Source organism: Telmatherina bonti (assembly GCF_933228915.1).
Source record: "Telmatherina bonti genome assembly, chromosome: 5".
NCBI classification, from domain to species: domain Eukaryota; kingdom Metazoa; phylum Chordata; class Actinopteri; order Atheriniformes; family Telmatherinidae; genus Telmatherina; species Telmatherina bonti.
Window position 1 is genome coordinate 10,855,131 of NC_136623.1, and position 26,856 is coordinate 10,881,986.

General features: G+C 38.2%; 1 protein-coding gene across 2 annotated transcripts in view; it reads right to left on the minus strand.

Moving 5' to 3' along the window:
- dgkb (diacylglycerol kinase, beta) overlaps positions 1-26,856 on the minus strand; it is a gene marked incomplete at both ends in the record, with an annotated part of 85,242 nt that overhangs the window by 29,783 nt on the left and 28,603 nt on the right. For both annotated transcript variants that reach the window (XM_079241211.1, XM_079241210.1), the window contains 7 exons: positions 513-577; positions 14,709-14,869; positions 19,444-19,533; positions 20,195-20,280; positions 23,162-23,236; positions 23,798-23,871; positions 26,540-26,641. In XM_079241211.1, the coding sequence (XP_079097337.1) occupies positions 513-577; positions 14,709-14,869; positions 19,444-19,533; positions 20,195-20,280; positions 23,162-23,236; positions 23,798-23,871; positions 26,540-26,641 (653 nt within the window). The remainder of the gene's footprint in view (positions 1-512; positions 578-14,708; positions 14,870-19,443; positions 19,534-20,194; positions 20,281-23,161; positions 23,237-23,797; positions 23,872-26,539; positions 26,642-26,856) is intronic.

The window sequence follows — 26,856 nt, forward strand, 5'->3', positions numbered from 1 at the left end:
TATGTTGCCTGTCCATTCATCATGCTAAGCAACTACACGGTATGCACGCGTTATTTTTGAACAGGTTCTGCATTTGCACTGCAGATGTATACACCGCTGATAGGGAACGATTTGATTCTGCCACCGTTTTTTCCCGTTTTTGCTTTCAAAATTTGAGACTTATTTCAGACAGATTTAAACTGTAGCAATTTGGCATTGGTGTAATTGGAAATCTGCAGAAGATTTTATCATGACGCATTCCTGATTTAGAAAAAAAGTTTAAAAAAAATAACTTCCTTCTCTATAAATCTGGTCTTTCGGCATCAAAACTGACAAGACTGCAAACAGTGCAGTGCCTATTTATAAAACATATCACAGGTTAAACTGTGATAAATTCATGGATACGACAAACAGACAATCTGTGGGTTCAAAGTGAGAGTAGCAATGCCACTACATAAATATTACACATATACATAGATAATTGCAATTCAATCTTCGTGTCTAAAACCACTGAGAAACATTAACCAACATACCTGCTGTTAAACTTCTCAGGATGCTTCTCTCTCATTACATGGAAACGATGTGCAATGGAGGCATCCTGAAAAAGAGAAACAAATCTTTACTCAACGCACCAATTAATTCTGTTTATGTGGTAATTGCATCTGCTGCCATTTAGACTGGAAAGAACATTGTGACCTCAGACTTTCTCCTGGACCAGATCAGCACAGCTTCAACATTCAATGTGTCTTTTCCTACATATTGTTTATTAATATGTAAGAAAAAAAAAAGAAAAAAAAAAAAAGAAAAAACTCCCCTCTATGAACACCATCCATTTTCATTGACTGAATGTATATGACTGTAATAAGTTTACAGCAATAAGATACAGCATGCAAGTCTTTTGTTTTTACTTTTATAAGGTGGAAGATGAGGCGGAGACGAGATGCAGATGTACAGGCAGAAACCCTGATGAACAGCACATTGTCTCTTAATTAAACACACATTGAGAGTAATCACAGCTCCCAACCAAACCTACAGGATGCTGACAACACCCCAGGAATCAGGTTGTTTATTCCATCACTTCCTCCCCCATATCCATCTATCTATATGCACATCTATCCATCTATGTGTGTGCATATCTATCTTTCTATATATCTATATCTATATCTCTATATCTATCTATATCTCTCTCTCTATATATATATATATGTATATCTATATATATATGTATATCTATAGCTATATCTATATATATATGTATATCTATAGCTATATCTATATATATATATATATATCTATATATATATCTATATATATATATATATATATATATATATATATATATATATATTAATATCTATATAGATCTCTCTCTCTCTCTCTATATATATATATATCTATATCTCTATATCTCTATATCTCTATCTATATATATATATCTCTATCTATATATATATATCTCTATCTATATATATATCTCTATCTAATATATATATATATATATATATATATATATATATATATATATATATATACACACACACATATATACATATAAATATCTGCATCTCTCCCCCTTTTTCTCTCTGATAAGGTGTATATGGCATGTTTGCTAGAATTTAACCAAAACGTGACAGAAACTAAGAAACGGTGTCTAAAACTGAAGCATTGAACAAAGGAATAGTATTAGTGCTATATCATTAACTGATGCCCGGTTACAACATTGTTGTACAGTGGCGCTATATGAATAAAGCTGAATTGAATTGATGGAAAAGGGGTGTGTTTTTTTTAAGTTTATTTTTATACTTCTGCCCGCTCCTCTTCGAGTATGTCTTTTCCTTTTCTTAATCACCTTTTGTTACTGTCTATCTTATTATCCATATATCTATCCATCTATCTATCCATATCTATCCCTGTCTATCTCTATCTCTATATATATCTATAAAAATTTACACACAAATGTATAAAAATGAACTTATCCAATAAAATGGCAGAAAACACGCCAGCATGGCTTCTATGTAAACTGACAAATACAAACTTGTCCGGCTCTGAAATCACCTCAAGGCAGAGCGAGGAGAGAAGTTGCTGTAAACTTTTTGGGCTCGTTTCCCTCCCTTCCCTTAGCTGAAGCAATCTGTTTTGACCCACTCCATTTTGAGTGGCACTATTGAAACAGCACCTACAGGGAGGACCCCCTGCTAGCTCTCTGTACAGAAATTCAGGAGAAGCAAAAAGAGAAAAATCAATGGAGCTTCTCTTGATGTCTGTAAGCAGAAGACCAAAAGATTTCTTCAAGATCCCCGCAGACTCGCCTCACGCTTCCAACGCGAGCCAGAAGGGTGAGGTGATGGATGTATCTGAGAGATTGTAACTCGATTTTCTTACAAACAGGACAATAGCTGCAAACAAGAGAGCAAAAGCGAGGAGAGGTTGTCTCCCCTTTGGTTTGGGGTCTATTATCTGAGATCTGTACAAGTGGAGCTGTGGCTTTGCAACAGTGCACAGCGATTTCAAGCAACCAGTGTGGATGAAGAACTTTGTCATCCCATGTTTCTGTGCTGGTTTTATGGTGTAAATCATAAAACCTTTAAAGCAAGCTTAAAAATACTGCACAAGTTAAATGAAGATACATTAGAATATAGTTGTGGTTTATATGTCATGTTCAGTATGCAACCCTATAAACTGTTTTTGAATAGTTTGTCATAATAACGCACTGTTAAAGCTTAAGAAGTCATTTCAGTTTAAAGGAAACATGGTTGGTTATTTATAGATGTTCTGACAAACTTTTATATTAAGATAGACCTAAATAAACAAGTAAATATTTTTTTTCCAACAAAAATTTTTTATAAATTATCAATGAAACAAGATATCTGTACATATAAAACACATAAAATAATTTGATTATATATCCAATATAAATAAATCTTAGTATTTGTATAAATTTTTTTTAATGTTTAAATTGTTATGAGTTCATTGTCAGTTTTTTTCAGATTATCTATAATTAAATAAAAAAAAATGTATTTCAACTATTAAATATTAAGTTTATTTGTGTAAATTAGACATTAATCCAATATGGACTGATCTGCATAAAGTACATTTTACCAAAATTTTCAGGCTGAAATCCTTTTTTAAATTTTTCATTAGATGTGTCATTTAATCTTAGAAATATAAATGCATTGTTTATATTTATGTTTATTTACTTTACTCATTGCCCCATCTTCCCGTCCCATATGTCACAAGTGTTTTCTTACACTTGCAAGTCCAATAGTTGATCATAAGTTTTTAATATTTTTTGTGGTAAAATTATGCCAGAATAAAAAAAATATTTTTAAGACAAGAGTCAATCAATCAGTACTGCTTTTTAATGTTCGCATTCTATGTCAGCGAGTTGAGTTAATCATTACTCGTCTTTTGATTCTTTGAAATACTTTTTTAGGAGTCTGAAAATGCAAAAACCTTTGCCAAAATTTTGCCATTTTGTTTTCAGTCTTGTATGATCACAACAGTAAACACCAAGTGCTACATATAATACACAGTCTTGGTGCATTATAATTCTAAAACGAGTTATCACAAATGATATTATACACGTCTTTAATTACCCTTCCAAAAAGATTTGGTCACGTTTTACACTGAAATCACCACAAAAAGTTAGTTTAGTGCTACTCAAAGAATTAAAGAATATTCAGGCTGATCTTCTCCAATCAGAAGAATGAAAGTGGAAATTATGCCACTGTTTCATCTCTATTGTCATTTTTTGAGTTTTGTCCTAATTAAAAAAAAAAGAAATTTTGAATCTTCAGGAAGCTCTGTGTCATCTTCATCACCAGACAGGGCTCGACCCGTTTATACTGGTTGGTTTATGTCCAGTCTTGGTTTAGACAATGTAGATAATATGAGGAAAACGGATGAAAATACAAAAAAAAAGTCAGAATAATCCATGTCTAGACACTCAAAGTGCTTTAGAATGAAAGGCATTTAATAAAAATGGGCATAATTCACAAAAAGTATTTTTTCTAAATCACTTGAAGTGGACCCGGATTATGTTTTGGATTTTAATTATTTCCTACTACTCAAGCCTTCCCATCCAGGAGCACCAGTGGTGAGGATACCTGCAGCCCACCTGTCATCTCTTCTTCCAAAGTAGATTATATTTTCTAACATCCTCATCTTTATCATTGATTTTAAGCCAGTTTAAAATCCCATTTGAAGTTGATTCATGATAATAACTCCGTCCATTGATGCAACTCTGCCTAATGACTCAAAAGCCTCCGTAATAAGTATTAAGTGGACCAGGAACCTTTTGGTCCGAGTCTTTAGACGTTGTGGTGAACTAAAGAAAACTTGCTGTTATGAAAAGGCAAAAAATCTTTCGAGCTCTTTTGTTGAATTCCAGTTTAAGTTTAGCAGTTTCAAGGAGTACAATTAAAACCAAATTCAGTCCCATTTACTGTCATCAAAATCCAATTAAATCAAATGAATTCCAATCTTTTAATCCAGGAATCACAATTGGACAAATTTCAGAAATTTGTTTTCAAACCTCTTTTAACGAACTGCATTAAAGGCAATATTTTCATCAATGTGAAAACATAAACACGCCACTGGAAAAGCAGCTGATGCATCCACTTCAGCTTCATTATGTGCCGACACATTCTCATGCACCTACCGCCCCCCTGGCAGCAGGACGTCATCGGCTCACTCTCCCCCTTTAGCAGCCCTCAAATAATTACCAATGTAAAAATCTGGCACCCAAATTAATACAGGACATGTGTAATGTCCTCTCATAGCTCAAAGTTTAGTCCAATTATGAGTAGGCCCCAGCAGTTTGATGTGCCTTTCAGTATCGGGGAGAGTAATGGCTTTGACAGGAGTGCCAGGGTCATTAGGGCGACTGACTGCATTATGGTAGCGGAGCGCGCTCAGTGATTAGTTCTGTCTCTCACCCCTGGTCCTGATTGAGATCATTACACTTCACGTCACTTCCACATCCTCCCAAAGGGATGACACCATTAATTCTCCATCCAACTGGGCCGTGGCAGAAAGGTTGGGTTGGAGGAATTTACATAAAGAAAAAAAAAAAAAAAAGGTCCTTTTTGTGGAAATAAAACCTGTTCTGAGACCAAAATAACCTTTTTACTAAGATTGTTTCAATTTTAGGCAATCTTTTCACATTAAAATCCTGCGTCAAAAACGTGTAGTAGAAGTAGTGAGACCAGTAAAATAGAAAAGTCAGTAGAAAGTAGAGTGCATGAGCCAGTGCTGATCTTTTAGTTTCAACAGTGTCATTACAGAAGCAATCTTCTCTTCATCTGCATAATCTCTAAGGTAATTATTAGCTTGACTTGTCGCATAATCTTTAACGTCTTTCTTTTCGTTCAGCGGAAAGCAGAAAAAAATTTGATGCAAATAAAATATTATATCACACTTAAATCCAGAGAGAGCCGAAAGTCTCCTTAATCCGCCACAAAACAACTTCATCTGTCATCATTACGCCTGCCGGTTACTAATCCCAGAAACGGCGCAGGGCTTGTGGTCGCAACACAACCCAGCCAGGCCAATGATACGCTTATTTATTTGTTTATTTTCCTTTTAAAAATGTCCTTTTTAAAGTTTGGTTAACCCTTAACCAGCAGGGGGACTGCCTCCAGGCCCCTTTTATGTAATGTTTTTAATCTAAAATCTTGATCTGTAATGTACAGTAGTATCAAAAGGTGGCTCCAACCTTTGCTACAGTATCAATGCTTTTCTGATATATATAATAACTGTTATCCATACAGGCTGTGAGAGACATCTAATCTGAGACTTTAGAACAAACAAACACTTTTTTGCACAAGACCGTGTCGTTTCTGAAAAGGCCCTGGGGCGGGCACTGCTGGTTAAGGGGTTAAATAATAAAAATGATCAATTGTTTTTAGTCAACTTAGTCTGTTTAGGTTTATAAAACATGGTTTTGATTTTAATAACTTCTGAAAATTATCCCCAAATCATTAATGAACTACATTTTTCACCCATTAATTTTAATTTCTGACAAGTTTCTGTAGGTTTGTGACTGAAAAAAACTAACCAGAGGCTAATAATTTATATATATTTAATGGTAAATATGCTACATTTCTAAATATCTTAAGTAAAATATAAATTGAACCAACCCCCTGAAAATGATGTCCATACCTTGTAACGTTTACTGCACACATTTCTGCTCATCTTTTTTCTTTTGAAACACTTTACAATAATTCTGATGCAAAGCACATGTGACGCAGCAAAATCTTTTGATCAGGTTTTATTTGATCTATTTTATTTTGTGCATTTTATTTTGTTGTGAATTTTACTGAATTCTTTCTCGCGCAAAACAAATACTTTACTTAAACTTTGTTTTGGTTTCCCCACTTTAAAGCAGCACTGTGTATCTTCCTGATCTACAGTTATGTCGTCCAAGGCTGAATAACTAGGCTTCTCCATTTGTGCCTGTGAAAACACGGTACTGCTGATTTTCAATTAACGCAACACGTCGCATGTCACAACTGGATACATAAACACTGACTATTTTGAATGCACTGACTGATTAGTAAAACAAAGGAAGAGGATATTATTGGAGGAATAAAGAAAAAGAAAGAGAGAAAGAGCAAAGATTCAACATGGGAATGACTTTTACTTGCAGGAGAGAGCTCAGAGTAGAGGCAGGAAGCATGGTGGATACTCAACTAGCTCTCTTGCCATGTGAAGTTTTCACCTTATGAAGCAGTAAATGTTTGAACTTTTAGCCAGATTTAATTGTATGTATTATCTGACCCGTCACATCAGGGACATTTGGACAAGACACCAAACGTTCCTGAATATAAAGGCATCTAAGCAAGAGCAGGTCTCTCCCAACTCTCCCAGTAGATTATGAGAGAAGCTGGTCAGCAGCACAAATATTACTTTGCCTCAGAGGGAAGAAGAAGTCAAGGGTTTTATTTTTAACCAGCCCATAGTCTCCAGCAAACTTTTGTGTGCATAGATAAGTGGCTGGATGAGGAAAAGAAGCCAGTTTCCTTTCGGTTAGTACGCAACCATCTTCCTGATCGATCTGACAGTGAAGGAGTGGTGTTAAGGAGGCCCCTGGGAAACAACCTACCAGCTCTTCATTCACAAATTCAACAACACATTGTTTGCTTTTTCTTTCCTTGTGGAAAACAGCTACAGAGGTTTTCCAGGAAAGACCACATGCAATGAAAAAGCTGGTCTCTGTATGGGTTAAAAGACAGAGTGGACCCGTAGCTAATTGCAAAGCAAATGAAGGTAATGAACATCGAAGGTTTGAGCAGACTGGTAGCAATTTAGGCATCACTGCCTGTCCATGAAATTGAGACTGTCATAGTTTATGGTAAAAAAAAACACTTTAGCTACAATCTACTTAGGCTTTGAGCCTGTTACAGTGCAAAATCCTGCCATAATTCCCCGACAGTCAGTATTTAACAACAGAGCTAAATTTATGCATCAAAGGCGTGAACACTGATCTTTGCATCTGTTTGTATCAGAGTTTTCCTGAGAAGCGGCGTATCCAAATGAATCACAGTGTTTCATTTATAAACTGTTTATTTCGATTGCCATAAGATGATATTTAGCTCATATGACTGATGGGTAACTTATTATTACTGGAGAAGTTACAAATGATCTGCAGTATTTCACCGTGGAATCTGTTGAGATTTTTAAGGTCTGGGCTTGTAAACGCAACAAGACTAAATTCTGATGTCTTTCCAAATCCTAATCAAAACTGAAATGTTAGTTATAATCAAATAAAATCAAACTTTATTTCTTGAGCACTTTTCATGCCAAGGGCAACGCAATGTGCTTTACAAGACAAAACCAAGTCATCAACCCCCCAAAATAACAAATTCCTGACTACTGTCTCTTTAACTGAACAAAGGTATAATTAATAAATTGGATAAAACATAAAATGAAGTGATAAACTTCCGATTAGATGCTTAAGTGTCACGAATGCGGTGCGGGTGCGGACCCAAATGCAGGAGACAGGAAGCCAGGATGCAGGAAAGTAGCCGTAATTTTAATCCATGACAAAATCAAGGGCAAAACTAACCAAATGAACCAGCAACTGACAACGCAAACCAAGGGGTATAAATATACAGAAGAAGAAACTAGATACAGGTAAAACTAATCAGAAAATCAAACCAAAGGACTGATGAACAGGAACCTAAACATGAGAGATTTAAACAAGGAAAACTAAAAACCAAAACAGGAAACCAGAACTAAGGAGAAACACAAAACATATCATGACATTGAAGTTAGGAAACAATACCTAACGATCCATCCACACCAGGAACCAGTCTCCGCATGCTCATAGGCGCCACCGCCACGGCTGTCTATCACAGTCCTCTCCAAAAAGTCTACAAAAATGTTGCTCTGATCATTCCTGTCCAACCACCAGAGTTCACAAACCGTTTATACATGAACATAGCAAACACAAAAACCACTCCTTTCATTACATTTTCCCTTCTCTCTTCTGCTTTTTAACACCATCTGTGAGGCTTTTAATGTTTCATGTAAAGCACTTTGAATTGTCTGGTGCATGAAAGGTGCTGTACAAACAAGCTTGCCTTGCCTAGCCTTACAAGAAGCATATTTTCTGTGTTATTAATCCCATCAGGTAACATGTGGACGGACGGCAGCAGGTGAACAACAAGCACACGCTATGGTGTGAATTGTGTCTGCAGTAAGAAGATCTTTGTGTTTGTAGTCGAGTGTTATTCTAAAGGAAAAGAAAAATGAGCACACTTTTAAGTAGATGAATGTTGTCTTCACCATCAGCCATTTCCATCACACATTCAGGAGCCTAAGGGTGTGTTCACACTCGACAGGTTTCCTTTGTCAGAAACAAAGTCTGTTTGCTCGGTTTGAAATGAACACAGTGTGGCTCAAAGACACACAAAGGTAAAACTATTCAGCTCTTGGTTCCAAGTTTACTTTGCACTTCTTTGTATGGCATTGCAGCCACCTTGCACTACTGCCCACAACTAATTTCATCCAGGGGACATAAAGTTTATCCTGTTATCTTACTTCTAAATTTAGCAGCTGTGCTGCTCATCAGTCTGATGTGAACCAAGAGAAAAGTGAGTAGTTGGTTTTATGGCACATTCACATGAGCCCTTTAGTTTCAAATGAGAGGCTGTTTGCACGGAAAGTCCGCTTCGTTTGGGGGGATGTGAAAACGCCAAAGAAATTCTGATTCGGACCGAAGAAGAAACGGACCCGGTCTGCCTACAAACATAGGTCTCGGCCCGTTTTAAGCAGACCAGATACAAGAAGCAGACTACAAAAAAACCAGTCACTTCCTGCACTAGGCGTAGCATTGCATCGTGGGTAAATACTTAGCGATGGTGTTAAGGGTCCTCTGCCTCATCTGTTGTTCATACTGCAGTCATTGTTGCAGTGTATTTCTGCAGGATAATTGCATAAGACACAATAAAAACCAAACACAGCGATAATTTCATGTCCATGTTTAACTTGCAGAGTTTTCTTCTTCATGTGGGTCTTGTTCTCTCTTTTGCTAAATACTAGTGCAGCGCCGCCTTTGGTGGGAATGGGGATATATTATTGTAAAGGTATGGCGCGTTTGACCAAAGTGCAGCGTGAACGCGATCTCGGTCTGAATGGATACACCCCCCTACAACTGAGCAGAGTCCCCAATCGGACTGAGTCTAGAAGGCTAATCTGAGGTGAATGCACCTCTAGTCAGGACCAGACACCTCCACTGCAAGTCTGAAGACCTTAAAGTTTGTGTTTTGAGCACACAATGCTTCTCACCCTGTTTGAGAAAGCAGATTAGTATTTCTTATATTCTATCAATGTTTGTGTCACTCTGTCAGTTCTTTTATGCTGTATTTAATATGGTTAAACATCCTTAATAAGTCTGGTACCTTTAGCTCGTTTTGATGTGTCAGTTTGCTCGTTTCCTGTTAAATAATGTAAATAATGGTGATTTGACACATCTGTCAAACATGAGCTGAAGTAGCTTGGCTTGTTTTGCCATTTACTGTTGGAAATGGATGCAATAAAACATAAGATGAACATTCAGACATGAAATTCACACTAAAACCACCTCCTCTGGTACATATCACCATATGTTCAGCCATTTTTATCTGCCAGCACCATGTTAACAAGGCCCGTCCTCTAATATCTGCAAACATTGTCATTAGGGGCCCAGTTTGGAGGTGTTATTCAACTAACATTTGTAAGGCCATGCATCACTTATGTCCCTGCCACGGTCTGTACACATCTAACAACCCCCAGTGGCCCCCTCCTCTGCCACCTGCAAATGTCAATTACCATATTTCCCCCTGACATTTATCAGTAATGGCTAACATGAGCTACGTCAAATCAGTGTCATTATGTTGGAGATGGACAAGGGAGGTGTTGATGTCTGCGTAACGCCATGCAGATACACAACAAGGCTCATTTATCGATCAGAGAAGGTTGAAGCTTGAGCACATCTCAATAAAGGCCTAACCACAATGTGATCAAAACAAATAAATTGACTGATTATGCTGTTCCCGCAGGTGCTCTTCTGTGTATTTCTCTTCTCATATTCAGCCTTTAATAACAGATGTGAGAATTATTGAGAAAGAGAGTTTAATTTTCAGAAGGTGAGTATCAGCGGCCTTTATATCTGCACTGTGCAGCAGACATGTTTTCTCTGAATGATTAAACTTTACTTCTGTGTGAAATATATGAAAATGTTCTGCTTGGTTTTAGGTTAAAAAGAAATAGTGAGTTTGATTTTTAGAAATATTTCTTTAAGAACATGTCAAAAGTCCTCTATAGATGGTTTGTCGTTTACAAATACAACTTTATGTTCCCTGAATCTGTTGGCTGTTATAAGGCTGTAATACGTTTCCTTCATAACTGCACATTTATTATGTATAAATTCATATTGATTTTAAAAAAAAAAAAAAAAAAAAACATGTTTAAAGGGGGGCAACATGGTGGCATAGTGGCGCTGTGGAACAGCGGACCGTGTCCTTTCTGTGTGGAGTTTGCATGTTCTCCCAGTGTATGTATGGGTTCTCTGTGGGTACTCCGGCTTCATCCCATCGTCCAAAGACATGCATGTTCGGCTGAAAGGTTACTCTAAATTGTCCCTAAGAGTGAGTGTGAGAGTGAATGTGTTGTTTGTCTCTCTGTGTGGCCCTGTATCGGACCAGCGACTTGTTCAGAGTACACCCTGCTTCTTGTTGAACAATTGCTGGGATATACCCCAGCTTCCGGCGAGCCTGAATTGGACTAAGCGGTTAAAAATATGTATGGACAGGTGGATGGATGATAGTGTTTAAAGGGTTAGAAAGAGTAATTTCTCTTTCACACCAGCTGGTTATGTTGGGCTATAACGTTGTTTACAACCGTCCAAAAACACCAGAAGAAGAATAAAACCACAGTCTCAACTTTGTGCTTTTTATTTCGGGGTTTCTGCATCGTCTTCATCTTCCTTCTCTACTTCTCTGGTTTGTTCCTTTCGCCAGGTCCATGTCAGCTACATAACTCAATACTGCCCCCACGATTTCTGGTGATATTGCTCCATTTTCCACACCAAGTCATGCAAAGCTAAGCCCTTCGAAAATGGGGAAGGTAACTGACACAAGAGATCTGCCGTCAGCATCAAACACTTTGATCACTTTTAACTTAAAGGCTGTCCGTTACTGGTTTGACTAGAGCAGGGGTCGGCAACCCGCATGCGGCTCTTTAGCGCTGCCCTAGTGGCTCCCTGGAGCTTTTTCAAAAATGTTTTAAAAAAATGGAAAAAGATATATATATATTTTTGTTTTGATCTGGTTCTGTGGGAGGACAAACATGACACAAACATTCTTAACGTTTTCCAATGCTGTAAAAATGTGTAGAATAAATATTAAATTTCAACACTTCTGTCAAGGAAGATTTGCGTCATAGCCTGCGACACACGTAGCCTATCAGCAGGGCGGGAGGAGGCAGGTGGCCACCACAACGCACAGCGGCTGTGTGATGGGACATGGATCCCAAAGGGAAAAAGAGAAAAATAACCGAGGAGAACAGAGGATTCAACGTTTCTTGGACCGAATCATTTGCATTCATTGCCAATGCGGAAAGATTGCCTGAATGTTTGCTCTGTAGCGAGAAGTTGTCAAATAACAAAAAGAGTAATGTGGAAAGACATTTCCAGGGAAAGCATGCTACATTTGCAGCCAGTACCCAGTTGGGAGTGACACAAAAAGTACGATTGCATTACTTCTGGAGAAATTAGAGAAGCGCAAAAATAGATTTAAGTGGATTGCATCTCCAAACTCCACTACTGCTGCAAGTTTTGTTGCAACCCAGGAGATAATAAAGCGTGGAAAACCGTTCACAGATGGTGACTACATGAAGGAGTCAGTCATCAACATATCAGAACACGTATTTCCAGACTTCAAAAACAAAACCGAGATAATACAGAAAATCAAAGACATGCCCCTCTCCGCTAAGACAGTGAAGGAAAGGACCATTAGAATGGCGGCAACATCACCGATCAGCAAATCAAGGACATTAATTCACCACAAGTTACATCTTACATGTTGAGAAGCTGACCAGTGATGTCCGACAACAGAAGTCACATTAAACGGGTAAGAACATCATCCTTCATAGACACATATTGAGTAACAAAGTGGCTGTTTATATAAAATGATTTCTGATTTTTGTCAGTATATATCTGGAATGACACTTGGTAACGGTGCTCAGGTCGGAGGATAGCTGCGTTGGTTGCATGTCTAAAGAGAATACGATGCTGCTGCGTTTTATCCTTGCACTGACTTGCTTGGCATTTGTACAGTAATCAAACTGTATTAATTTGATTTATTGGTTTATTTTTTATAAATGCAGGCTGCGTTTTATTGCGCTCTGTTTGTTGCCCAGATAAGGGGCGCGTTATGCACATTCCATTTTGTTGGGTTTTTTTTTTCGAATCCTCAAAATAAAAATGACAAAAAAAATCAGATTTCTATATTGCATTTTTTAATTTCATCAAAGCAACGAAACATAACTCATTAATATTGTAATGAAGTTAAGCGTGGCGGCATTGTACAACAGAGTCGTCACATGGTGCGTCATTCTCTACAGGATGCGCTGCAGGGAAAATAAACATTTTATCATTAAGGCTCATTATGTATTTGTAGCCAACTTAGTCATTTTGATAGTAGGCTAATATAGCTAATATAGATACATAAAGCATGTGTTGCCTTCATAATAAGGCTTATATTAGGCTTTTCATTTTTTGCAGCTCCGGACATATTTGTTTTTTGTTTTTTTGGTCCAATATGGCTCTTTCAACATTTTGGGTTGCCGACCCCTGGACTAGACAGAGACATCCCAGCATTGTACTGGGATAACGTCAGATTGAACAACATCTTTATCTGATCAATACATCTTATTTATTTCTGTCAAGTCTGACAAAGGCTGTAATTGTGACATATCTCATTAATTTTTTAAAGTCACTTATCTACAGAATTACACGTGTACACACTGACTGTAGCCCCTCCCCAGCTGTCATAGGGTCTACTTTGATCAATAAAATCAGGTGTAACACAGTAATCACTTACTGAGCCCACGTCAATCATCTCGTTATAACAAGAAAATAAACTTTGTTTTCTTAATTATGCTGTTATTGTGACAATATGGTCCTCATCTTGAGATGATGTTGAAAAAAAAAAAGTTGAGTCGCTCTGGACTTCTGGACTTCTGCATCCACAGGAGCAACAGCGGTTAGTTCAAATCTTTTCAACTTTAACTTGAGCGATTAATTTCATATTGAATCATGTTTTATAAAAGAGAAAAAATATCTTGTTATTGCTGGAAATCTCTCATATGAAGTTTCATCTCAGTTTTTATCCTGTACAGTAAAGCACTTTGCAAGGTACGTGTTATTTGTAAAAGTAAAAAAAAAACCAAAAAACTAAAATTGCTAGATGAACAAAGAAGTATTTCTCGAGTTTCTCTTCAGACCTTCTCGTTTGCATTTCCGTTATTTTTATTCAAAGCTTATTGTAAGGTTTTTGTTTTTTTTATTCAAATCTGCATATTTCTTTGAAGCTGGAACTGATCATGATTTTAATAGTTTTTTTCTAATGTTATTTCCTTTTCCTTATTTTTTTTGTTTACATTTTCAATCATGCTTCTTATTTTTGTAATGTTTATTGTCTGTGTAATAAACACATTGTGAATCACCATGTTGTTGAATTCTGTCTTTCCTTGTTGTTTCATGACAAAATTATACAATTATCCTTTTTCTGAACATTTTAGTCATTCTCAATTGACACTTAAAATGTGAGAGTCATCACAGCCACAGAGGTGTTTTTGTAGTCAGAGGCGTCATACAGTCAGCTGTCAGTTGTTTGTCTGCAGACACAGTTATAAATAAAATCTCCTGCAAAGATTTTTTACTTAAAAACACGCTTGCTGTAAAATGCTGTAACTGCTTTGCAGCATTAAACACAAACACCTGCAGATTTCTGATCAGGACTTGTAGGTTTTCCTTTTCGCTTTTGCATCACAGTTTGCTGTGTTTAAACCACTAAAACCTTCTTTTTGTTTACAAAGCTGTGTGTGTTTTTTCAGCGGGAATATTAAATGCAAAGTAAAAATAGCTGAACCCTTAACAAAAGAGCCAGAAGATGCAACACTTGCATTACTCTGACTTAAGCTTCCACGCTAACAGAGGCATCGGTATGTGTTCTTGGACTCACAACGCCGATGGAGAAGTAGTTGTTTATGATGCTGTAAGGCACTGGGTCCCCTCGCTCCTCCATGTCCGTGGGTGTGACATCAATCTTCCAGCGATCCAACATCACCTCTGTGCTGTTCTCGATGTCCCGCAGGATCTTAAGGAGGCTCTCACCCTCATAACCTCATAGGAACAATAAACACAAGGAAGTGAGTCTACAACAGTTTGCGTCTGATGGTTAATAAACTTATACAAAAGTGCAAAGAAATAAACAGGAATTCATCAGTTTTTGCAACATACACAATATTCTGCTCATTGTATTGCTTGAATCCGAGTTGACTGATCATTAAATTGACAGAAACTGAGTCATTTCTGTCAATGTAAGAAGATTCTTAGTGCAAATATTCAGATTTCACTCTGTTAGATTATAGACTGTAACTGGAACGAAAATATCTTTAATCTGGAATAAACAAAACATAAATATATATCTTAGACAAGAGTTTTTTTTTGGTGAATAAGTGATGGTTTTCTATATCGCACAATAATTGAAATGAATATTTTAAATCCAATTTTCAAAGCCGTTGTCTGTAATGTCAATAAAGGTAAATCAAGATATTTAGGCTCAATCCAATCTCTCTCTTTTACCCCTTCCCCTACATCTTGCCACATGACCTTCAAATAGGCTAGGCTACTCCAACAATCGCATAAGTCATCAGTAGTCAGCGCTGGCTTTTACATAGGCAGACGGGACAAGCTGTTGCTCGACATCTTGGGCCGTCTATAGCTGTAGTGGTCTCTCTTGCGTGGGCTGTTGGCATCTTTAATGTGCAGCATGAATGCTCGCAATTCGTTCACAACTTCCATTCCATGCATCTAATGATCACTCAAGTCACAAATACACTGCTTCATTAAAGTTACAGGGTTACGTCAATGGTACAGTCAATTTGCTGTATTCCAACATGGCTTTAATGTGACAGCGTGTGAGAGCAGCGAGGTTGCCAAAGTTACACCAGTGGTATAGCAATGCTAGTGTTCAACGATACTGAAGCCTTAACACAGTACTAGATTTTTTTTTTTTTTCCACCAATACACATGGAAACAATGTTTAAGTGGACAGTACAACGATTGTTGTAAATTTTAAAACTTTATCAATGGAAAAAATACTTCTATGAGTTTCTGGCTAGCAGCCATCTTGCCGGTGATTTTCGAGGCAGCTCTGCTTGAAGTGGGTTTCTGAGGTGTTGTCCACACGTAGCAGGATATCTCACAAAACAAAGTAATTTTACTCTGATTTGGCCCGTCATCCACACAAAAACACAGATTTATGCACTCAGATAAGATTATTTTAAAAACCTCTGACTAAAGTGAAGATTTGCAAATATTCCATTTGCACGTCTGCATGTGGACATATAAAAACAATGGTTCAGGTTCTGAAATGTCACAGTCTGTGATTAAAAAAAAAAATAGCATGACATCATACGCGCGACCTTTGTTAACAACAGCGTGGACATCCTCAAGACTGTGTTGGTGCTATCCATTGTCCAGGCGCTTTGTGTTTGTTTTTACACTGCCGTCAGTACCGCTCCACATAGACAACCAAAGGCGAAAGACGAGATTAAGGACAGTTATTTAACCAAATCCTGTTTGAGGCATGTTTTGTGTTTTGTGGAAGTGATGTCGTGAGATGGAAGGGATTAGGGGCGCTGCTACCACCTTTATAAATGTGCCTAACAATGCCATGATGCGGATATGTGTGGATGGATTTGTTTTAGAAAAACAAGGTCTTGTGGACTCATTTTGTTTTACAAGTGGGAAAAGGGAAGATATTTGGTTTTATAAAGACCCAGCTATGTATGGACAAAGCCTTAAAGATAGCTTGACCACTTCATTCCACCCATCTGTCCCAACAGGAACTGGGACACCCTACCCCTATATGCAAACAGACGGTTAGGGCTAAGTGGTAGCGCAAGCGGGTGAAATGGGATTCAGCCTGAATCTGTTTTAAACTGAGATCTATTTCCATTTACATGCTCATTTTTTATTCAACAGCTGCAACATGTTTGGAAAAACTTGCCACGACTGCTCCACTGTAAAGTAGAAGCTTCTGGCTGAACAGCAGAAATGTACAAAGGTACAAGATGTACCTATGAACAGCTAAATAACCAATATAGCTAAATCTTATTCCACTAAGCTGTTCTGTGGGCGTCAAAGTATAGTTGGATTTAAGTTGTAATGTTATTTTTTAAAAATATCTGCATGTAAGCTATAATAATGGCACTACAAGGTCATTAAAAACATACCGGGTTTTGGTTTAGACATTTTTATTACTTTATGCTGAATATATGAAATCATCATAAAAAGGTGTAGAATCACATACTGCAACCAAAGACTTGCAGGAGGATTATAATTTGTGTCATTAAGATTCATGTTAGTGTTGTGGAAGCGTAGAGATGTTACAGATGTCTCACTCCTTCATCTGGTCACATGACTGGTTTCCACTTCGCCTCATCCATTTTAAAGGAGCTCATGCACAAAGATGACACAAAGCAGTTTTTCCTGGATTGTTTTCATTTTTGCCTTTTAGATCTTTACATCCATTTGTTGGTGCCATGATAAAATCTGTACTTTGTGTTCCTGAACACGACATAATCATGTTTTGTGTATAATGATTGAAACAGAAAATCTACTTTGTTTTTGGGCTGGATGAATCTCAGTCGTTGTCTTTTGACCCAAGCACCAGGAAGGAAGCACTATCTAGCAATATAATCCCTCCAGATGGCATCAACTTGGCTTTCAGTAGTACAGTGAGGAAACTGAGTTGTTTTGGACCAGGATCAGTCTTTTGACTCACATACTGAAGATGTTCGTAGGACCACCTTCTTTCATCTACAAATGTGACCAAATTAGGGATATTGTATGCGTAGGGATGTTATGCAGAACAACTAATCCATATACTTGTTTAATCAAGACTTGACTTGTGCTATTCCTTATTAGAATATCTAAAATGCTCTAAAAAGCCTCCAAGCTGATCCAAACTGCTGCAGAACTATCAGTAAAGATCATGTCTCTATCTTCTCTTCATTGGCTTCCTGTTAAATCCAGGATAAAATGCTGACATGTGAAGCTCTTCGTGACCAAGCTGCCCTGGATCTTAAAGATCTTATTGTTCCATATCTTCCCAGTGGAGCACTTCACTTTCAGACTGCAGGTTTTACTTGAGGTTCTGAGAGTAGATTGGGAGGCAGAGCCTTCAGCTTTCAGGTTCCTTTCTTATGAAATCACTTTGGGTTCAGGAAGTCTGATGGTTGAGATGGTTGATAACATAAGGCTTACCTTTCTCCCATAACCACAGTTTAAGAATAAATTCATAATGTGATTTATTTTATAATGTGATTTATTTTAAAAAGGATAAAAAGGTTAAAAGAAGCAACAAGGTTTGTTATGAGTAGTAAAAACATTTCAGTTAAGAGTTAAATACAGCTAAAAGATTCATTCTTTCATACATTGTTCATAAGAATTTTGTTATTTTGTTCAACCTAATCCATCATGCACGAGTGAGCGGCTAAAGAGGCTTAAATCCTGTTGCTCTGGGATCGATTGGTTCATCCTACCACTAGGGGGATTGCGCGCCGTTTCCTCATTGCAATAAACCCAACGCATGAGGGAAGCAGTAATAATCACTCTTGTTATTCTTTCTACCCTAATTCAGGTAATGGTGAACATTGTAAATGTTTTGATGGTGTTTACAGTTTTTAAACATATTACAGCATGTTTTATGCTAGTTTGAGGAAGTCAAATTGAGGTTTTATGCTATTTTGAGATATAATGGTTTTACCTCAAAACATGCCTTGCTACGGGAAACTAAACAGTTGTCTTTTGGTTGTTCATGACTTCATTTGCATTTTCTATGTAAAATGTGTATTTTGGAATTGCAATAAACCCACCGCATGAGGGAAGCGGTAATAATCACTCCTGTGATTCTTTCTACCCTAATTCAGGGGTATAACAGAAGCAGACATCCTGTCTAGCTTTAAGATTATGTTTCAAACTTTTCTTTTTGAGAACGCTCATAGTTTAGACTGGGATAGGTGACCCCCAACATACCAACAGTTATGCTGCCTTAGGCTTAGGTTGCTGGGAAACATCCTGGCAAGCACTAAACACCTTCCTACACCCTTTTCTCATTACTATCTATGTATTTGTAAAAACGACACTGTTGCCAGAATAGATTTTTAGGTATCTCTTTTTCTTTCCTCTCCACTATCAACTGGTTGAGGCAGATAGATGGCTTTCATCCTGAGACTGATTCTGTTGGAGGCTTTTCCTTCATGTTAAAAGGAAAATTTTCTTCCCCACTGTCGCCCACCAATCTGTACATGTTTAGGAAGAGTTACTAATTTACATAAAATTCAATGTAATCCACTGGTTTCCAGAGCGAAGTAATTATTTACTATGAACTGAGCTGTATGAACAGTTAGTCTTAATGTAAAAACTGAATTGGACTGATTGTATTATGACTGCTAAAGCTTTGTCCTGAATTGGTGATATGCTAATAAAACTTAACAGCAATGAAAAGTGAATATTAGGAGTATAAATTATGAGGTTTCATTGATTTCATAATCATTAATCTTCTCCATCTTATGGTGATCAAAACTGCATTGAAACCTGTTATCAGTGGAGATCCGATTTGGATGAAAGCAAAGTACAGCAAAACGAGACCATGCTGTTCACTGTTATGCCCTGTTTTCTGTTAGTACCTCCTCCCCATCGTAGACATCTTGCCAGGTCATTGCCAGTGCCAAGAGGAAGTATACACACGGGGGGGTTCCTGTCCAGGTTGGCCTTATCTGGAGCAGTGGGACAAATAGCACAAGATGTAAAACAAGACCAAACCAAGAGGACATAAAACTTGCAAAGAAAGCATCAAATCCATTTTGCTGTCCTGCTTGTAAAACTACAAGTCAATCTGAATTTCCAGTTCAGTCAATTTCGAAAGATGCATTTTGCCTGACGGTTATTACCTGCCTTTGTTTTGATTGATAAAAAATTGAGGCAATTTTTGAAAGTAACACATCTTCCAGACCAAACGCTAGAGGCCAGGTGATTTTTTTTTTCCCTTCAAATGATGACTAATATGTTGTTTTCCAACTCATGTAATCATCCTATTTGACCACCTCTGACTGCGCAGGCCTGGACGTAATGAAAGTATTTATATACCATCCACAAATGATGCTTTACCATTACACGGTGAACAAAAAGGGTGATGCCAGCTTTGAAAACTAATAAAAACAAATGCAATTTTCCCAAAAAAGGAAATGGAGCGTCGGTGTTCTATATCATTCTTCTTTTAGGAAGTAAAGGCAGTACTGTATGCTTGTATGCAAGACTGGAGGGGATATGCGAGTTTGTAGCTGTCAAATGATTGAGGTTATTTCAATGAAATCAAAGCGCAAATTCTTGAAAAGTGTCCGATAATATAAAACTATTGTAGAGAAGTAATACTTGTACCAATGAAGTCCAGGATCCAGCCCACAGTGCCATCCCCTCCACAGGCCAACACTCTGAAATCAGGAACATCTCTGAAGAAGTTCAACCTGCAACAAACAAAGCCAGCGACTTTAAATGTCCGTGTTTCTATGGTGATCAGACCTTCATTATGCACACAGAATTGTTGTTGCATGTCACCATCCTGCGACTGAGAACTTTACAACTTTTCTTTCTAGCTCAGGGCATCATTGGACACCGTGTCACACAGCAGAAGCAAGATATCAACACACCGTGTTCATAATGTGCCAGGACTGATTCAACCAAAGAAGATATTATCGGAGGAGGTGAGGAAGAGAAAGAAAGAAACAGAACCAACATTGGACTGACTTTTACTGGCTGGAGAGGGCACAGAGAAGAGCCAGGATGAAAGATGGATGCTAAATTAGTCATTTGTGTGAAGCTAGTCTTAAGTTTGGAAGTGTGGCTTTAAAGGGGGACAACTGGAGTGCATAACTTATGATAGCGCTCCCGTCCCGCCATGCAATCTGACGTAACATATCTCCATATTCTCTATACCAGGGATCTCAACCTCCAGTCCTCTGGTGTCCTGCAGGCATGGCATGTCTCCTTTCTGCAACAAATGAATCTCCAACACTTTGCTGTCAAGTTTAACCTATAAATGACTCATTTGAATCAGGTGTGTGGAAGGAAACATCCAAGCACCCGAGGACCAGAGTTGGTGATTCCTGCTGAGTACTGGACCATGAATGAGTGATTGATAATATATTCTATTCCATTATCCAAACATAAAACAACAGATTATACAAAATAGTCACGAGAATAGTTTGATTACCTAATTAAAGAAATAAAAGCCTGGTCATCTCTTGCATTAAATATTTCACCAAAACCCACTGCTTTACTGCAAACCCCACCTATTCCCACAAAGTAACACATGTGGCATTGATATTATTCATTCAGTGAGCGAGCCTGTCTGTTCAGAGCCTAATTGGATCATGACAGGCAATGTTCAGTCCAACTTCTTCCGTTCCTTCACAATAACAAAGCACTAACTGAATGAGCCAGCCTCCCAGCCTCGTATGGCGGGTAAATGATTCGCTCAATTACTCTCCAACTGGGGCCGCAAACCACATTAGACGCAAAACAGACGGCCGCAAACATGAAAGGCAACTTTGGGGATATTTAAATACCAAGAAACAAACACTTAATTTGCTGTAATTGCATTAGCGAGGCAGCTAATTGACAGCAGTGTGCAAGGGTGCCTTGGCCTGCAGTGTCCGATGGTGACCATTCACCCTGCTAATGCACGCTGCAGTGAGTACACTTGACAAAATATTAACAAGGTTAAAGCGAGGCAAGGTCATCTGGAATGTTGTCAGCTGAAAGGAGAAGCTCTGGATTCAGTTCCAGACGAGGCAGGTGATGTTTCAGGGAGGAGAGACGAGTCGGAAGGTCAGTCCCTGGAAGTTGGAGCTGTGCTGGAAGGCTGCGCCAGCTCCTTAGTTACCTGCACTCCGAACCTCAAGGAGGTTTTTGTACCCACCGCTGTTTATTTATCTTTTATAAGTCACAATAACGCCATTTTCAGATCTAATCAAAGCCAAACAACAAGGCAGCACGACACGGAGGCATTCCAGTGTTTTTAAAACCCCACTGGATGCAGACGGCAAAGTGAAGGAGCCTGATGCATGTAAATGATCTATTCATCGTCTTAATCACATATGTGAACCATAGGGGACCTGATGCCGTCCACACCTCCAGCCCGCGGTGAGCTGCTTGTCTGTATGCGCGCTCACATGCGGAATAGTGAGCGTCACCTCTCTGTATCCGACAGTCATTTGCGCCACATACAGGCTTACGCATACGGAGCTGCTCCTTCTCCACGACAACAGTATGATAACATCACCTCCAGGATTTGTTATGTGTGAGCTCGTCTTATTTGCGTCTGTGTGTGAGGGAAACGAGTGAAGGGTCTAATACTAAAGGCCTCTCTTGCATGTGATGGTGGTTATTATATGTGAGCAACAACAGAGAGCAGCGTTATGATTGTAAACACAGCATCATCAGCTGAAATAAGTTGGGAGGCAGCAAACAAAGGAGAAGATTTTCTGGTTTGTTCCTCTTCTTTTCGATTTATTCCTCCTCATTTGTTTTGGTCATTCATTATTATACATTTTGAATTATATTTATATTACAAAGACTTTGTCCCTGATGTTAAAAAAGAAAAAGCCATGGTTTCATGGGTCCAAAGGGTGGTTTTCTATCTCCTGCTCCAACAACAAAGTCTGTTTATATGAGGTTAACTTGTGGATTAAAATGTCTGAGTTTATCTTAAATAATGTTGTTGCAGCAAATAGTAAAAGAAAATGTATTTTTTTTAAGGTTTTCATTACAAATCTGTACACAAAAAAGTCTGATTTTGACAAGAGCTACCTCTTTTTTTTTTTTTTTTAAATCCAATCTCAGAAATCTGACATTCTGCTTGGATAAACTAAAACGACGACTCTGTATTTTATTCCCCGTAGCTTTCAGCGAAAATGCTTTGAACAGTTCCCTTTTACAGTGAATATAATCAGGAGAAACAGTTTGCAAAATCTGTCTCAGTGTCACTAAAACACTATAAAATGGTAAAGATATCCATAAGGATATCTCAGTAAATTTACTCCTAATTTTCAAATGACTAAAAATGACCACCATGAACCTGTCTTTAAAAAAACTTGATCAATGGACGTTTTGTGGAAAAAGTTCAAAATCACACACATCCTCAACATGATGAAGCAATGAAGTAGAAATGGCTCCCAATGGTTTTATTCACCAACACCGATCATGTTGGTGAATAAAAACCACACTGGGAACCATTTCTAGAGCACAGACCTTCAGTTTTTTTCAATGAATGTAAGTTTTTTGAGTTAAAAAGCTGAAAAGAAATCTGTATATACGACACTGCATCCGTGGGGTGTTGCAGCATACCCTGCAATTGGTCCATTCTTGGCCATGTTGTACACCTGTCTTGGGTTCAGGAGGTACTGGAACTTTCTGTAAATCCTGAGGAAGACAGAATGTGGAAACATGAAAACACGTCTAAGGCTGATCACTAAAACATCCGATTCATTTGTGGAGTGGAAACACAGTCCTCCACTCAATCAGAACATGATACGGCGGTGGACTGGGCAGCAGGGTAGGACATATCCAACGTCCCCTTAAGGGGAAACCATTAGAAAGACTAATTCATTTTAATTTCAATTTCATTATATCAACTGGCCAAAGTCATATTTTGATCTCATAATTTAAACAAATGAGGGCCAGCATAATAAGAAGTGAATGAATATGTTTCAGTAATAACCCAATTAGCCCTGGGTTAAAGAAGGGGAACCAGGCAGCGACGTGACAGCGAGAAGAGTATTGGAGAGGAGGGTTTATGCACGTGTGTGTGAGCTGACAGTGGAAGCAGCCTGCGCTTTAGGTAAATGTTATTGTGTTTTTATTTGACTAAGTAAGCCTAAAGCACTTGTCAGCCAGAGGCCATGCTGTTTCCTTTCCCTCTGCGACTGAGGAGTGGGGCTTCAGAGGCCTCTTGAAGCATGTTGAGACAGGTTGTGTACTTACCTCTCCCCCTGCTTCCCCCCGCTCTTCGGATTGACAAACACTAGCAGAGGATGAGTGCCCTCTATTGTTGTGATCTGTATGGAAGATGTCAAAACAAACCGTTGGTGTTTGGAGACTGCAGGACGCTTCACAGGAATTCACTTTCAAGCCATATCCCTCAGACATTTTATCAAGTATACAGCACTTCCAGGCAATGCCAGCCATCTGAACAGTTTTCCTGTTACCTGGCCAAGGCAAGGTGGGAGCGCTTCGTTTTCCTTTGCCTCAAAGAAAAGAGTCAACTTTTGCCTTTATGTTAGATACATTTACACAATGCATTTAAAAGACAAGACGGGTGTCATTTTATACTTTGACTGTAAAAATCAAAAGATAACACAAACCAAGCCCATCCACCTCTACTAAAATAAAATATAAAACAAAATAAAATAAAATAATCACAAGATAACACAAACCAAGCCCATCCACCTCTACTAAAATAAAATATAAAACAAAATAAAATAAAATAATCACAACACAAACCAAGCCCATCCACCTCTACTAAAATAAAATATAAAACAAAATAAAATAAAATAATCACAAGATAACACAAACCAAGCCCATCCACCCATAGTAAAATAAAATAAAATAAAGATAAAAAATAAATATAAAAATATAAAAAATAAAAAATATAAAAAAATTTAAATTAAATTAAGAAATAAAATAAAATAATGTATATGTATATAGATAATACTTTAGTTTTTGCAAACCTCATTTAAATGTGAACTAAGACATTGTGCACTATTTTTTTATTTATATATATATAATTTTATTTGTGAATTTATGCATTTAGTCCATTGATTTATTCCAGCTGCTGCAGGACTGTTTATATGGGACTGAAATTAAACTCTGTTGTCTTCAAAACAAACAGCAGTGACCATGCTGTATCTATTTTAGCATAAAAGCACATATCTATGTGTTTTGCTTTAGACTCCTTTTTTTCCCCATAAAATTAATACAGCGTTAATTTTGAGGAAAATTTATCCCCTTAAGTGCTGAACTAGCTTTACAGCACCAGCATTACTGAATGAAACAGGTCATTTCTGCAGAAAGAGACCCAAACGAGTTAAAAGTTTATGAGTCAAACCAAGTTTGAGAGGCATCCTGCGGAGCTGAAGAGGAGGTGATCAGAGTCAATCCTGCCGAGCGGATTACAGAAAAAACACAAAACACTTCATGTAAAAGGTGAGCATTGCAGCGTATGGATTATTTCGTATGTAATCTGTATTTAAATAGCTCTGTATATAGTTGATACAACTATATAAAAGTCAGCTTTATTCATTATTTTTGACTTATTTTATTACTTTATCTTATTACTTTGAAGGGCGACTCAGCTCAGTCCACAAGAGCTGCAGTCCAGCAGGTTTCCATGTATTCCTGCTCCAACACAGCTGACTCAAATTAACGAGTCATTGTAAGGAACTTAACAGGCGGTTAGATCCTTTTAATTTTGATTCAGCTGCTTTGGACCAGGAATATCCTGAAAACCTGCTGGATTGCAGGACTGACCTGAGTTGCCCTGCTAGTCACAGCATCTGCCAAAAAAAAAAAAAAAAAAAAAATCTGTTTATATTTGGCAAATATTCTAAATTTACTCCCATGTTTTCCATTATGCCATCAAACCATTTCCAAGCTACAGCCTTTTAAAATCCTGATATCAACTTTATCAAACATTTTCAGGCACCTAAGCAGCTGATATTGTTCATTATTCAACACTAGTGGTGTGTGTGCTAAGCGGTACACCGACTAATGTGAGTAGGAGTCAATGAAAATGTGCAACCCGATAAGTCGCAGTCCTACATGTTCAACGCTGCTTCCTAACAAGCATGCAGGCTGAAACACTTTGTCTGCCAGTTCTTCTAGAGCTCAGAGTCTAAGATGCAGGAGGCTGAACCCACAAAGCGCCACACACACACACACACACACAAGCTCTGATCCAGCGACCCCTGTTTGCATTGTCCTTCCTGCAGTCAGACTCTCAGTGCTCTCCCTGACACAGATGAAGCACTTAACTCCCCCTGCCTGCTATCCCAGCAGGCCAAGGGTGAATTAATGAGCTCCCTGTCCAGTCCGGAGTGATCCATTACTTCCTGTAATTATAAATAATAATCTTGATTATTACGCTGGTTAGCCAGCGAGAGGCATAGATGGATGTGCCTGGGATATGATTCATCATATTTCTCTCCCAGCCACGCAGAGACGAGCAGTCGCCACAGACGGCGGCAGGTTTCCATCGCCGGCATGCTGCCTGACAGATATTAGAGAGGATCAGGCTGGACTGGGCTCTGCTGGATGTTGCTGATTACCAGCAGGGCTTGCAGACACCCATCACACATCCCAGCACCAAATGCACAGGTTCATCCCGCATTGCAAAAAAGAAAAGGCCTGATTGCTGCAGCGCACCTGCTGCAAATGCAGCCGAAAGTTTCAAATAACACAAGAAACTAATAATGAATGAATAAATTAATATTCTGTCATCACATTGTGAATCCCACAATGCTCTGATTCAAACATTTCACATCATTCTGCACCAAAAAGTCTCTGAACACCCACAGACCTGGTTTAAGCCAAAGTAGAGTCAAACATTAACTGTATCTGTTTAGATGAAGTGGAAATAATTATTAGACGATGTGTAACTTCATCAGAACGGTGAATATTAACACATGAATACAGTGAAGCTTTAAGGAGGTCAGATTTGAGCCCAACCTGCAGTCCTTGGCCGTCGACAGTGACCGAGTTGGCTCTCTGCATCTTCCCTCGACTCGTCTGGCTTGAACGGGAGTCCTTCCTCAGTGTGGACTGCCTTTCCTGAGAGCAAAATAACACAAGTTACAGGGTTCATGTCTGATGTTTGTGGGGAAAAATCTAGCAAGTTTACTGGAAGATTTTAGGCAGAAAAGGAAAATAAAAGCCTGATAAGTCCGATACAGAGGCAGAGAGAGCAGCAAACATGGCCTGTTGCAGGTGTATTTCCACCTGAGTTTATTATGATGGGATTAATGTGCATCTGAAGCTGCAACTGT